The sequence below is a fragment of the Salvelinus fontinalis genome, chromosome 33 (genome assembly GCF_029448725.1).
Source record: "Salvelinus fontinalis isolate EN_2023a chromosome 33, ASM2944872v1, whole genome shotgun sequence".
Classification (NCBI taxonomy): domain Eukaryota; kingdom Metazoa; phylum Chordata; class Actinopteri; order Salmoniformes; family Salmonidae; genus Salvelinus; species Salvelinus fontinalis.
The window spans coordinates 15,654,334-15,669,701 of record NC_074697.1 but is presented as its reverse complement, the minus strand read 5'-3'; the positions used below and the strand labels follow the sequence as shown (position 1 = coordinate 15,669,701).

The 15,368-nt window shown below is 45.8% G+C and overlaps 1 protein-coding gene across 1 annotated transcript in view; it reads right to left on the bottom strand.

Annotated features, from left to right (window-relative positions):
- Nucleotides 1–15,368, bottom strand: part of ryr1b (ryanodine receptor 1b (skeletal)) — a gene marked incomplete in the record, with an annotated part of 337,334 nt that overhangs the window by 202,565 nt on the left and 119,401 nt on the right. The window contains 13 exon segments of the mRNA XM_055895181.1: nt 140–366; nt 1,128–1,214; nt 1,528–1,693; nt 3,024–3,184; nt 3,520–3,649; nt 4,220–4,563; nt 7,304–7,512; nt 10,132–10,306; nt 10,677–10,882; nt 11,826–11,973; nt 12,233–12,392; nt 13,613–13,696; nt 15,057–15,160. Of these exon segments, the coding sequence (XP_055751156.1) occupies nt 140–366; nt 1,128–1,214; nt 1,528–1,693; nt 3,024–3,184; nt 3,520–3,649; nt 4,220–4,563; nt 7,304–7,512; nt 10,132–10,306; nt 10,677–10,882; nt 11,826–11,973; nt 12,233–12,392; nt 13,613–13,696; nt 15,057–15,160 (2,201 nt within the window).

Sequence of the window (15,368 nt, the reverse complement as noted above, 5' to 3'; positions counted from 1 at the left end):
GGGTCAGGGTTAGCGTGGACAGCGTATTGTCTCAGGGTCAGGGTTAGCGTGGACAGCGTGTTGTCTCAGGGTTAGGGTTAGCGTGGACAGCGTGTTGTCTCAGGGTCAGGGTTAGCGTGGACAGCGTGTTGTATCTAACCTGTTCTCCTCAGGTATATGCAGGGCCATCATGGTGAGTGGTTCGGTACACTCCACCATCCAGCCCAGCCTCTCGCTGACCCTGCCGACCTCTGGGTCCAGGAAGTGGTTGGGCATGCGCGACCAGATGACGGGGGTCAACATCTGGATGTCCAGCCGGGGTGGGCACTGGGGCACTGGGTTCTTACGCTCACTACGGAACATGGCTGCCGAGATGGGCATGATGTTCTGAGTAGGAGAAGAAGACATGACGGTGTTATGGTCAAAGACATCTCAATAAGGGGAGTGGTTTTCCGGTAGGAGAGCAACAAGACAGATCAAAAGAAGAAGAGAAGAGAACACATTGAAACGAGGAAAAACGGGGGTGGTTCAGGAGAGACTACAGCAGAGGAATGGTCATTATCAACAGGAACTCATACTGAGGGGTTCAGGAGAGACTACAGCAGTGGAATGGTCATTATCAACAGGAACTCATACTGAGGGGTTCAGGAGAGACTACAGCAGAGGAATGGTCATTATCAACAGGAACTCATACTGAGGGGTTCAGGAAAGACTACAGCAGTGGAATGGTCATTATCAACAGGAACTCATACTGAGGGGTTCAGGACAGACTACAGCAGAGGAATGGTCATTATCAACAGGAACTCATACTGAGGGGTTCAGGAGAGACTACAGCAGTGGAATGGTCATTATCAACAGGAACTCATACTGAGGGGTTCAGGAGAGACTACAGCAGTGGAATGGTCATTATCAACAGGAACTCATACGGAGGGGTTCAGGAGAGACTACAGCAGAAGAGAAAAGAGAAAGGTGTAGTTCAGAGAATGGGACAAGGTCAGACTTGTGAGTATGGAGTACTTTAGGATGAGGGAGTGGAAAGAGAGGAGGAGGATGATTTGAGGAGAAGGAGCAGGAGGTTGTGGGGGAGGAAGAGGAGGAGAAAGAGGAGGAGGAGGAAGGAGGAAGAGGTGGAGGAGGAGGATTCTGACCTTGAGTTTCCCCAGCTCCAGCTGTACCATGTTCTGACTGGAGGGCTGGACGAACACAGCAGGAAACAGCTTTGTGTTGGGCTCCACCTGGAAGAAACAAAATACCTCTGTCAACAACAACAACCCCAGTCATCCTCAGTGACATAGCCAACATGTGCATAGGAGTCTCACCACACACACACCTGATACGACACACACCCACACAAATACACACACACACCTGATACGACACACACCCACACAAATACACACACACACCTGATACGACACACACCCACACAAATACACACACACCTGATACGACACACACCCACACAAATACACACACACCTGATACGACACACACCCACACAAATACACACACACCTGATACGACACACACCCACACAAATACACACACCTGGTAGAAGGTGTTTATCTCCTTCCCATTGGCTGTGAATGTCATGAGGCCTGTTGCCAGGTCGACCAGGCAGCCAACCACAGTGTCCTCCTGGCTGAACCTGGCCTGCTGGGAGCTGTTGCCGAAGTCTCCTCCCCACACCATGTAGCAGTTACTATGCTTCATACTGTAGACACAGACCAGTTATAACCTGTTATTAGCATCCATAACCTCTCTGCCCCAGTTACTATGCTTCATACTGTAGACACAGACCAGTTATAACCTGTTATTAGCATCCATAACCTCTCTGCCCCAGTTACTATGCTTCATACTGTAGACACAGACCAGTTATAACCTGTTATTAGCATCCATAACCTCTCTGCCCCAGTTACTATGCTTCATACTGTAAACACAGACCAGTTATAACCTTTTATTAGCATCCATAACCTCTCTGCCCCAGTTACTATGCTTCATACTGTAAACACAGACCAGTTATAACCTGTTATTAGCATCCATAACCTCTCTGCCCCAGTTACTATGCTTCATACTGTAGACACAGACCAGTTATAACCTGTTAATAGCATCCATAACCTCTCCTCCCCACACCATTTAGCAGTTACTATGCTTTATACTGTAGACACAGACCAGTTATGACCTGTTATTAGCATCCATAACCTCTCTGCCCCAGAACATATAACAGTTACTATGCTTCATAATGAGGACACAGACCATTTATAACCTGTTATTAGCATCCATAACCTCTCTGCCCCAGACCATGTAGCAGTTACTATGCTTCATACTGTAGACACAGACCAGTTATGACCTGTTATTAGCATCCATAACCTCTCTGCCCCAGAACATATAACAGTTACTATGCTTCATATTGTAAACACAGACCAGTTATAACCTGTTATTAGCATCCATAACCTCTCTGCCCCAGACCATATAAATCAAATGTATTTATATAGCCCTTCTTACATCAGTTGATATCACAAAGTGCTGTACAGAAACCCAGCCTAAAACCCCAAACAGCAAGCAATGCAGGTGTAGCAGCATATAACAGTTAATATGCTTCATAATGAGGACACAGACCAGTTATAACCTGTTATTAGCATCCATAACCTCTCTGCCCCAGACCATATAGCAGTTACTATGATCCATTGGGGCGACAGGGTAGCCTAGTGGTTAGAGCTTTGGACTAGTAACCGAAAAGTTGCAAGATAGAATCCCCCGAGCTGACAAGGTAAAAATCTGTCATTCTGCCCCTGAACAAGGCAGTTAACCCACTGTTCCTGGGCCGTCATTGTAAATAAGAATTTGTTCATAAATGACTTGCCTAGTTAAATAAAGGTTTGAATAAAATATATAAATAGCATGCTTCTGTCTATAAATGTGAGCTGCTCAGTATTCACATTGTAGGGACAAAGGGATTGCTACAATGTGTTTCAAGAATCCCTAAATTTAACACAGAAACATGGTTATAATGTCCCTCCAGGTAGACGTGCGATGTCACTTACCTGTCGTGGATGTTGCCCTTGTCGTCTCCCACGGTCAAGGTGACGTTCCGGACCTTGGAGAGGTCGAAGGTGGGGTCGTACATGTGGTAGTCGGGGGTTACCCAGCCGATCCACACCCCAGTGGGCTCCTGGCCAGCAAAGATTCTCACTGAGTAGTAGTACTGCAGAGATACAGGGGGGGGGGGGGACGTTCAGAGTTCAGGTGCATACTGGGAAATCTAAAAATACGGAACTAGGGAACGGGCAGGATTTGGGTTCCAGTAAACCTTCCCAGGGTTCCAATTAAAAAAATGTCCTTCCCAGGATTCACTGGGAAGGGTGTGTGTGTGTGTGTGTGTGTGTGTGTGTGTGTGTGTGTGTGTGTGTGTGTGTGTGTGTGTGTGTGTGTGTGTGTGTGTGTGTGTGTGTGTGTGTGTGTGTGTGTGTGTGTGTGTGTGTGTGTGTGTGTGTGTGTGTGTGTGTGTGTATGCGTGTGTATGTGTGTGTGTTCGTTCACCGTGGTGGTGTTCTGGATAATCTCCACATCATCTCTGTCATCTGGGACCACGTCCTGCTGTAACCGTGGCACCAAGGGAGGGGTTGGGGGAGGGTTGATTGTAGCTGCCTTCTTAGCCCTGGCAAACAACCTGGACACACAGAGCGGAGGAACGGTGCATGTATTTGCCTTTGTGTAACCAGATAAGAGAACATATTCTATTTGATTTATTGATCTTCTCGCTGTAGCTGACTCAAATATACCACTAGCTCCAGATCTCTGCTGTTTCTTTCCTTAATGATCCTCATCTCTACCCTCCGTTCTCCTCTACACATCCTCATCAGTCACTACTAACCCTCTGTCCTCCTCTACACATCCTCATCAGTCACTACTAACCCTCTGTCCTCCTCTACACATCCTCATCAGTCACTACTAACCCTCTGTCCTCCTCTACTCATCCTCATCAGTCACTACTAACCCTCTGTTCTCCTCTACACATCCTCATCAGTCACTACTAACCCTCTGTCCTCCTCTACTCATCCTCATCAGTCACTACTAACCCTCTGTTCTCCTCTACACATCCTCATCAGTCACTACTAACCCTCTGTTCTCTACACATCCTCATCAGTCACTACTAACCCTCTGTCCTCCTCTACACATCCTCATCAGTCACTACTAACCCTCTGTCCTCCTCTACACATCCTCATCAGTCACTACTAACCCTCTCTTCTTGCCCTTCTCTGACATCGCGTCCTTCTCTATCTCGGGCGTCTCCTTGGCGACAGACGGTTCCTTTTCCTTCTCTTCCTGCTCCTTCTTACTGGCCGACTTCTTCAGAACCTCAAACTCCGAGTCCGGCTCCACCTCCAGAACCTCGTCCTCGTGGATGGTCATTGTGCGGGTCAGGGGCGTAGTCCCGGCTGTGATCTTGAAGACCTCGTCAAACTCCACGGGCATGCTCAGGCGGAGGAACAGCATGTCAGTGTTCGCATTCTGGGAGCCAAACGTCTTGTGGGTTAGCTTCAGGCAGGGAGCGCTGTCCACCGTCCCGTCCACACGGGACACCTGGAGGGGAGAGAAGAAGAGAGAAGAAGAGTGAAGAGAGAAGAAGGGAGAAGAAGAGCGAAGAAGAGAGAAGAGCGAAGAAGAGCGAAGAAGAGCGAAGAAGAGGAGAGCTCCATGAACAACAGTGACAGGGAAATACTGGACAACTCCTAGATCACTAAAGAAATCTCCAGTCTCCTCACTAGAACCTCCTGCTAAACATATTCCCTGCAAATGCCAAGTATCACTTACTATTGTTGCGTATCTCAAGTCATACCTACCAGCAATCAACATACTCTGGAAGTATCATATTTCTCCAATGGATTACTGAATACATGTCTCGTCTACTGTATATAAGAAACACTTGAAACAGAGCACTTCAGCCGCTCTTCATTTTAGAGGTCCAGTACAGTAACACAGTGTGGCGGGATGATTCCCTCTCTAAATAAAGCCTCTACCTAAATAAGGATGATGCCCTCTCTATCGCTAACTAAATAAGGATGATTCCCTCTCTATCGCTAACTAAATAAGGATGATTCCCTCTCTATCGCTAACTAAATAAAGATGATTCCCTCTCTATCGCTAACTAAATAAGGATGATTCCCTCTCTATCGCTAACTAAATAAGGATGATTCCCTCTCTATCGCTAACTAAATAAGGATGATTCCCTCTCTATCGCTAACTAAATAAGGATGATTCCCTCTCTATCGCTAACTAAATAAGGATGATTCCCTCTCTATCGCTAACTAAATAAGGATGATTCCCTCTCTATCGCTAACTAAATAAGGATGATTCCCTCTCTATCGCTAACTAAATCAGGATGATTCCGTCTCTATCGCTAACTAAATAAGGATGATTCCCTCTATCGCTAACTAAATAAGGATTATTCCCTCTCTATCGCTAACTAAATAAGGATGATTCCCTCTCTATCGCTAACTGAATAAGGATGATTCCCTCTCTATCGCTAACTAAATAAGGATGATTCCCTCTCTATCGCTAACTAAATAAGGATGATTCCCTCTCTATCGCTAACTAAATAAGGATGATTCCCTCTCTATCGCTAACTAAATCAGGATGATATCGTCTCTATCGCTAACAAAATAAGGATGATTCCCTCTATCGCTAACTAAATAAGGATTATTCCCTCTCTATCGCTAACTAAATAAGGATGATTCCCTCTCTATCGCTAACTGAATAAGGATGATTCCCTCTCTATCGCTAACAAAATAAGGATGATTCCCTCTATCGCTAACTAAATAAGGATGATTCCCTCTCTATCGCTAACTAAATAAGGATGATTCCCTCTCTATCGCTAACTAAATAAGGATGATTACCTCTCTATCGCTAACTAAATAAGGATGATTCCCTCTATCGCTAACTAAATAAGGATTATTCCCTCTCTATCGCTAACTAAATAAGGATGATTCCCTCTCTATCGCTAACTGAATAAGGATGATTCCCTCTCTATCGCTAACAAAATAAGGATGATTCCCTCTATCGCTAACTAAATAAGGATGATTCCCTCTCTATCGCTAACTAAATAAGGATGATTCCCTCTCTATCGCTAACTAAATAAGGATTATTCCCTCTCTATCGCTAACTAAATAAGGATGATTCCCTCTCTATCGCTAACTAAATAAGGATGATTCCTTCTCTATCGCTAACTACATAAGGATGATTCCCTCTCTAAATAAAGCCTCTAACTAAATAAGGATGATTCCCTCTCTAAATAAATCCGAAAGCATATTGAAATGCATTTTTGTAAGAAATGTGCTATATAAATAAAGTTTGATTTGATTTCAACAAGTTATATTTCAGTAAGTTAGACTCAACGAACCCTGTCAGATACATGATACCCCAAATCATATTATCCTGGTCATTAAGTCAACGACCACAATGTGTTGGTGGTTATTGGGTCAGTACCTCAATGTGTTGCTGGTTATTGGGTCTGTACCACAATGTGTTGGTGGTTATTGGGTCAGTACCTCAATGTGTTGCTGGTTCTTGGGTCAGTACCACAATGTGTTGGTGGTTATTGGGTCTGTACCTCAGTGTGTTGCTGGTTATTGGGTCTGTACCACAATTTGTTGGTGGTTATTGGGTCAGTACCTCAATGTGTTGCTGGTTCTTGGGTCAGTACCACAATGTGTTGGTGGTTATTGGGTCAGTACCTCACAGTGTTGGTTGTTATTGGGTCTGTACCACAATTTGTTGGTGGTTATTGGGTCAGTACCTCAATGTGTTGCTGGTTATTGGGTCAGTACCACAATGTGTTGGTGGTTATTGGGTCAGTACCACAATGTGTTTGGTGGTTATTGGGTCAGTACCTCAATGTGTTGGTGGTTATTGGGTCTGTACCTCAATATGTTGGTGGTTATTGGGTCAGTACCTCAATGTGTTGCTGGTTATTGGGTCAGTACCTCAAAGTGTTGGTGGTTATTGGGTCAGTACCTCAATGCGTTGGTGGTTTTTGGGTCAGTACCTCAATGTGTTGGTGGTTATTGGGTCAGTACCTCAATGTGTTGGTGGTTATTGGGTCAGTACCTCAATGTGTTGGTGGCTATTGGGTCAGTACCTCAAAGTGTTGGTGGTTATTGGGTCAGTACCTCAATGCGTTGGTGGTTTTTGGGTCAGTACCTCAATGTGTTGGTGGTTATTGGGTCAGTACCTCAATGTGTTGGTGGTTATTGGGTCAGTACCTCAATGCGTTGGTGGTTATTGGGTCAATATCTCAAAGTGTTGGTTGTTATTGGGTCAGTACCTCAATGTGTTGGTGGTTAGTTGGCACAGGGGCGAACTGTGGCAGGCTCTTGCTGAACCACATGGTAATGTCTCTCTTCATGTTGATGGCAAATGGTTCGAAGCCCTCTTGGAGACCACAGATGGCGAAGTAGCGCAGACTGCTGACGTTCTGACCCAGGTTGATCCTGCCCACCTGAGACAGGCCCAGGGTACACACTGGGATGAAGCCTGAAGAGGTAGAAGGGGAGGGTTAGGTTCACTACGTACAGCAGTGCCCTACATTACACCAGGGCCCATAGGAAAGTGGAGCTGAAGGAGAGTTCATTTGACCAGGGCCCATAGGGAAGTATTAAACCATCTTGTAGCTCCTCAGACCTATAGATGCTGTATTAAACCACCCATTAGCTCCCCAGACCTATAGATCCTGTATTAAACCACCCATTAGCTCCCCAGACCCATAGTTCCTGTATTAAACCATCTTGTAGCTCCCCAGACCTATAGATCCTGTATTAAACCACCCATTAGCTCCCCAGACCTATAGATCCTGTATTAAACCACCCATTAGCTCCCCAGACCCATAGAGCCTGTATTAAACCACCCTGCAGCTCCCTAGACCCATAGAGCCTGTATTAAACCACCCTGCAACTCCCCAGACCTATAGATCCTGTATTAAACCACCCTGCAGCTCCCCAGACCTATAGAGCCTGAATTAAACCACCCTGCAGCTCCCCAGTACTATAGAGCCTGTATTACACCACCCTGCAGCTCCCCAGACCTATAGAGCCTGTATTACACCACCCTGCAGCTCCCCAGACCTATAGAGCCTCTATTAAACCACCCTGCAGCTCCCCAGTACTATAGAGCCTGTATTAAACCACCCTGCAACTCCCCAGTACTATAGAGCCTGTATTAAACCACCCATTAGCTCCCCAGACCCATAGTTCCTGTATTAAACCATCTTGTAGCTCCCCAGACCTATAGATCCTGTATTAAACCACCCATTAGCTCCCCAGACCTATAGATCCTGTATTAAACCACCCATTAGCTCCCCAGACCCATAGAGCCTGTATTAAACCACCCTGCAGCTCCCCAGACCCATAGAGCCTGTATTAAACCACCCTGCTACTCCCCAGACCTATAGATCCTGTATTAAACCACCCTGCAGCTTCCCAGACCTATAGAGCCTGTATTAAACCACCCTGCAGCTCCCCAGTACTATAGAGCCTGTATTACACCACCCTGCAGCTCTCCAGACCTATAGATCCTGTATTAAACCACCCATTAGCTCCCCAGACCCATAGTTCCTGTATTAAACCATCTTGTAGCTCCCCAGACCTATAGATCCTGTATTAAACCACCCATTAGCTCCCCAGACCTATAGATCCTGTATTAAACCACCCATTAGCTCCCCAGACCCATAGAGCCTGTATTAAACCACCCTGCAGCTCCCTAGACCCATAGAGCCTGTATTAAACCACCCTGCAACTCCCCAGACCTATAGATCCTGTATTAAACCACCCTGCAGCTCCCCAGACCTATAGAGCCTGAATTAAACCACCCTGCAGCTCCCCAGTACTATAGAGCCTGTATTACACCACCCTGCAGCTCCCCAGACCTATAGAGCCTGTATTACACCACCCTGCAGCTCCCCAGACCTATAGAGCCTCTATTAAACCACCCTGCAGCTCCCCAGTACTATAGAGCCTGTATTAAACCACCCTGCAACTCCCCAGTACTATAGAGCCTGTATTAAACCACCCATTAGCTCCCCAGACCCATAGTTCCTGTATTAAACCATCTTGTAGCTCCCCAGACCTATAGATCCTGTATTAAACCACCCATTAGCTCCCCAGACCTATAGATCCTGTATTAAACCACCCATTAGCTCCCCAGACCCATAGAGCCTGTATTAAACCACCCTGCAGCTCCCCAGACCCATAGAGCCTGTATTAAACCACCCTGCTACTCCCCAGACCTATAGATCCTGTATTAAACCACCCTGCAGCTTCCCAGACCTATAGAGCCTGTATTAAACCACCCTGCAGCTCCCCAGTACTATAGAGCCTGTATTACACCACCCTGCAGCTCTCCAGACCTATAGAGCCTGTATTAAACCACCCTGCAGCTCCCCAGTACTATAGAGCCTGTATTACACCACCCATTAGCTCCCCAGACCTATAGAGCCTGTATTAAACCACCCATTAGCTCCCCAGTACTATAGATCCTGTATTACACCACCCTGCAGCTCCCCAGACCTATAGAGCCTGTATTAAACCACCCTGCAGCTCCCCAGTACTATAGAGCCTGTATTAAACCACCCTGCAGCTCCCCAGTACTATAGAGCCTGTATTAAACCACCCTGCAGCTCCCCAGACCCATATATCCTGTATTAAACCACCCTGCAGCTCCCCAGACCTATAGAGCCTGTATTAAACCACCCATTAGCTCCCCAGACCTATAGAGCCTGTATTAAACCACCCTGCAGCTCCCCAGACCCATAGAGCCTGTATTAAACAACCCTGCAGCTCCCCAGACCCATAGAGCCTGTATTAAACCACCCTGCAGCTCAGACCCTTACATTGTGTATATTAAACCACCCTGCAGCTCCCCAGACCTATAGTTCCTGTATTAAACCACCCTGCAGCTCCCCAGACCCATAGAGCCTGTATTAAACCACCCTGCAGCTCCCCAGACCCATAGAACCCGTATTAAACCACCCTGCAGCTCAGACCCCTACATTGTGTATATAACCACCCTGCAGCTGAGACCCCTACATTGTGTATATAACCACCCTGCAGCTGAGACTGCTACATTGTGTATATTGAACCATGACAACACCACCATTACCTTCTCCTATCTCTATGTCCTTGAAAGCCATGTCGGAGCCAGAGTCGCTGATGAGCATCTCTCCGTTCAGGGTGAACATGATGTTCTGTTCGGTCAGGTCGATCATACACCCCACCACGTCACCTGACTGCCACTGGCGACCAAACGGGTCGTTACCCACGTGCCAGCGCTGGGCCTAGAGGGACAAACAAACTCAAAGTTAAATAAATAAAAGTTAGATAAATAGGAAACTATGAGAAAGTAAAATGAAATGTATTAATATATTGGTTTGGTAAAACATTTGTAAAAAAAACAACATGTCCGGACTAATGGTATGGGCCTTCATAAATTGTAATAGGAATACAGCTACACAGAGACAGATTAACTCAAATGCTTTCATCATTTGTTTGGGCGAGTAGCATGGGTAAAAGAGAAACAATTTCCTCCAGAGAATTGTGTCTGTTGTCCATCATCAGTTTACATGAAATCCCTGTGTGTCCGTCCCTAGCCTAACCCAGACAGCCAATGTGATTGAGTTCTTTAGACTGGCAGTGTTTGTGACATACCGTTTTTCCGTTGAAGACCCAGGCCAGCTCGTCTGCTCCCAGCTCATTGTCAGCCCTGACGTTCGGTCGGGCCCAGCCCACTCTCATCTCTTCGGTCGTCACCGCCTCAAATTCAAAGTACCACTTCCCAGACGTGACCGCGTAGGACTTCTCAGCACGGAAGATACGCACCTTATCCCCACGCACGTCATCCAGGCCAAGGCCAGCTAGAAAGAGAGAGAGAGAGAGAGAGAGAGAGAGAGAGAGAGAGAGAGAGAGAGAGAAAGAGAGAGACAGTGAGAGAGAGAGACAGAGAGAGAGAGAGAGAGAGAGAGAGAGAAAGACAGAGAGAGAGAGACAGAGAGAGAGAGAGACAGAGAAAGACAGTGAGAGAGAGAGAGAGAGAGAGAGAGAGAAAGAGAGAGACAGTGAGAGAGAGACAGTGAGAGAGAGAGAGAGAGAGACAGTGAGAGAGAGACAGTGAGAGAGACAGAGAGAGAGAGACAGAGAGAGAGAGAGACAGTGAGAGAGAGAGAGAGACAGTGAGAGAGAGAGAGAGAGAGACAGTGAGAGAGAGAGAGACAGTGAGAGAGAGAGAGAGACAGTGAGAGAGAGAGAGAGACAGTGAGAGAGAGAGAGAGAGACAGTGAGAGAGAGAGAGACAGAGAGACAGAGAGAGAGAGAGAGAGAGAGACAGTGAGAGAGAGAGAGAGAGAGACAGTGAGAGAGAGAGAGACAGTGAGAGAGAGAAAGACAGAGAGAGGGAGAGAGAGAGAGAGAGAGAGAAAGACAGAGAGAGAGAGAGACAGAGAAAGACAGTGAGAGAGAGAGAGAGAGAGAGAGAGAGAGAGAGAAAGAGAGAGACAGTGAGAGAGAGACAGTGAGAGAGAGAGAGAGAGACAGTGAGAGAGAGACAGTGAGAGAGACAGAGAGAGAGAGACAGAGAGAGAGAGAGACAGTGAGAGAGAGAGAGACAGTGAGAGAGAGCGAGAGAGAGACAGTGAGAGAGAGAGCGAGAGAGAGAGAGAGAGAGAGAGAGAGAGAGAGAGAGAGAGAGAGAGAGAGAGAGAGAGAGAGAGAGAGAGAGAGAGAGACGGAGTGAGATATTCAAGTATGGAGACTTCATTTCTCCTCCTGTCCTGCATTAGTAAGACAACACTATAGACTCACTGCTCTCCTGGTCTGGAGGCTCGATGTTGTATCCGTAGCCAATGAGAGTGCGTACAGCGTTGTTGACGCTGTCTCGATTGGTCTTCTTGGTTCTCTCATCCAGCAGGTTATAAGGAACCAGACGTGGGTTACGCTTGTTCATGATGTCCTGGCCACAGGAAGAGAACAATAATATCATTCACCATCATTATTTCTTTTTTATTGTGTTACCTATATTAACACCTGTAGGGGGAGTTTCTTGTGGTACCAGCTATGGACACACTATTTTGGGTATATGCTAATAACACAATATAGACTGAAGGAGAGCGTGATATTGTTGTGGTAATGGAGGAAAGCTTTGCACACAGCCCTGATCTGACCAAGACTGCTTTGTTTACATTGTTTATCCTAATGGAGGATTTTATTACCTGCACAATGCTGTACGTCCATCCCTGGCGCACTCGGTCCCGTGCCCACACATTGTGACCGTTCTCTGCCAGCTTCTCCACCAGCTGGTTCTGATTGGGCGTCAGCTTGACGTGGCTCAGGTCCAGGGGGGCGGGCTTAAATCCATTGCTCATTATATAGCTGAGAGAGGAGAGAGAGAAGAGCAGGGAGGAGAGGAGAGGAGAGAGAGAGAAAGGAGAGGCAGGGAGGGGAGGAGAGAGAGAGAGGCAGGGAGGGGAGGAGAGAGAGAGGAGAGGCAGGGAAGGGAGGAGAGGAGAAAGAGAGAGAGGAGAGGCAGGGAGGGGAGGAGAGAGAGAGAGAGAGAGAGAGAGAGAGAGAGAGAGAGAGGAGAGGCAGGGAGGGGAGGAGAGAGAGAGAGAGGAGAGGCAGGGAGGGGAGGAGAGAGAGGAGAGGCAAGGAGGGGAGGAGAGGATGAGAGAGAGGCAGGGAGGGGAGGAGAGGGTGAGAGAGAGGAGAGGCAGGGAGGTGAGGAGAGAGAGAGGAGAGAGGGAGGGGAGGAGAGAGAGGAGAGGCAGGGAGGGGAGGAGAGGGTGAGAGAGAGGAGAGGCAGGGAGGTGAGGATAGAGAGGAGAGGCAGGGAGGGGAGGAGATGGTGTGAGAGAGGAGAGGCAGGGAGGGGAGGAGAGAGAGAGAAGAGAGGGAGGGGAGGAGAGAGAGGAGAGAGAGGAGAGGTGGGGAGGACAGGGTGAGAGAGAGGAGAGGCAGGGAGGGGAGAGAGAGAGAGAGGAGAGGCAGGGAAGGGAGGAGAGAGAGAGAGAGGAGAGGAGAGGCAGGGAGGGGAGGAGAGGAGAGAGAGAGAGGAGAGGCAGGGAGGGGAGGAGAGAGAGGAGAGGCAAGGAGGGGAGGAGAGGGTGAGAGAGAGGCAGGGAGGGGAGGATAGGGTGAGAGAGAGGAGAGGCAGGGAGGGGAGGAGAGAGAGAGAGGAGAGGGAGGGGAGGAGAGAGAGGAGAGGCAGGGAGGGGAGGAGAGGGTGAGAGAGAGGAGAGAGAGAGAGGAGAGGGAGGGGAGGAGAGAGAGGAGAGGCAGGGAGGGGAGGAGAGGGTGAGAGAGAGGAGAGGCAGGGAGGGGAGGATAGAGAGAGAGGAGAGGGAGGGGAGGAGAGAGAGGAGAGGCGGGGAGGAGAGGGTGAGAGAGGAGAGGCAGGGAGGGGAGGAGAGAGAGAGAGGAGAGGCAGGGAGGGGAGGAGAGAGAGAGGGGAGAGGCAGGGAGGGGAGGAGAGGGTGAGATATAGATTTCTATTTGGCTGTAGTGTAAAGGAAGGAGGGAAGGAGGGAGGGAGGGAGCGATGGAGAGAGAGAGGGAGAGAGAGGGAGAGAGAGAGATGGGAGGAAGGGACTTACGTCTTTGGCATTTTGATGATCTTCAGGTTCTCCTCTGCCTTCTCATCCCCCATGCCCACATGGCAGCCCAGGGCCAGCAGGGTCCTGGAGGAGCACAGAGATACACACATTACACACCTACTGGAGAACTTTAAACACACAGAGATACACACATTACAGACCAACGTGAGACGTTTACACACACAGAGATACACACATTACATACCAACTGGTATTAAGCACACATTACAAGCTAACTGGTACCTCTAAACACAGAAACCAACTGAGGACATTTAAACAAACATTACAGACCAACTGGAGACCTTTACACACACAGAGATACACATTTTACAGACATTACAGACCAATTGGGGATCTTTACATGACATTACCTTTACATTACATCCTGGACTAAAAAGCACTTTCAATTGTCTGTCTTTGGGAAACCAGCCAAGGGCTCAGCACGTATTATTGTCAGGGCGTAGCTGAAAGGGGTAGACAATTAAGGACAAGAACACTGTGTTTACCCAGAAATCTGCGGGTTGTAGTTCCTCCCTTACATTACATTATTATGTTATTATATTATATTATTATTTAATTGTATTATTATTATATTATTATATTAAAATATTGCATTATATTATTATAATATATTATAGTATTATATTATAGTATTATATTATAGTATTATATTATTATATTATATTATTATATTATATTATTATATTGCATTATGTTATATCACATGTTATTATATTATATTACTATATTACATTGTATTATTATATTATATTACTATATTACATTATATTATTATATTATTAAATTATATTATTATATTATATTACTATATTACATTATATTATTATATTATATTACTATATTACATTATATTATTATATTATTAAATTATATTATTATATTATATTACTATATTACATTATATTATTATATTATATTATTATATTATATCATATTATAATATTATTATATTATATTATTATATTATTATACTATATTACATTATATTATTAAATTATATTACTATATTACATTATATTATTATATTATTATATTATTATATTATATTACTATATTACATTATATTATTATATTATATTACTATATTACATTATATTATTATATTATATTACTATATTACATTATATTATTATATTATTATTATATTATATTACATTATATTATTATATTATTTTATTATATTATTACATTGCATTATGTTATTATATCATATTATTATATTATATTACTATATTGCATTATATTATTATATTATATTATTATATTACATTATGTTATTATATCATATTATTATATTATATTACTATATTGCATTATATTATATTATTATATTATTATATTACATTATGTTATTATATTATATTATTTTATTATATTATATTTCTATATTACATTGTATTATGTTACATTATTATATTATTACTTAAGTGTTTCCCCAGACATCTGCAGATTGTAGTTCCTCTCGGGTTCAGGAAGGGTCTGGAAGTCTACCAGACAGGGATGCAGCTTCTTGTTGTCGTCTCTGAACTGGAGGAGGGAGAAAACAGACAGAGAGGGTCATTACAGGGGCCCCCCCCAGGGCCCCCCTTACCCCCCCCCCCTCGGGCCCACCCTCTAGGCCCCCTCTATCCCCCCCTAGCCCCCCCCCCCTAGGGCCCCCCCCCTCTAGGGCCCCCCCTAGCCCCCCCCCACTAGGCCCCCCCTAGGGCCCCCCCTTCTAGGGCCCCTTTTCCTG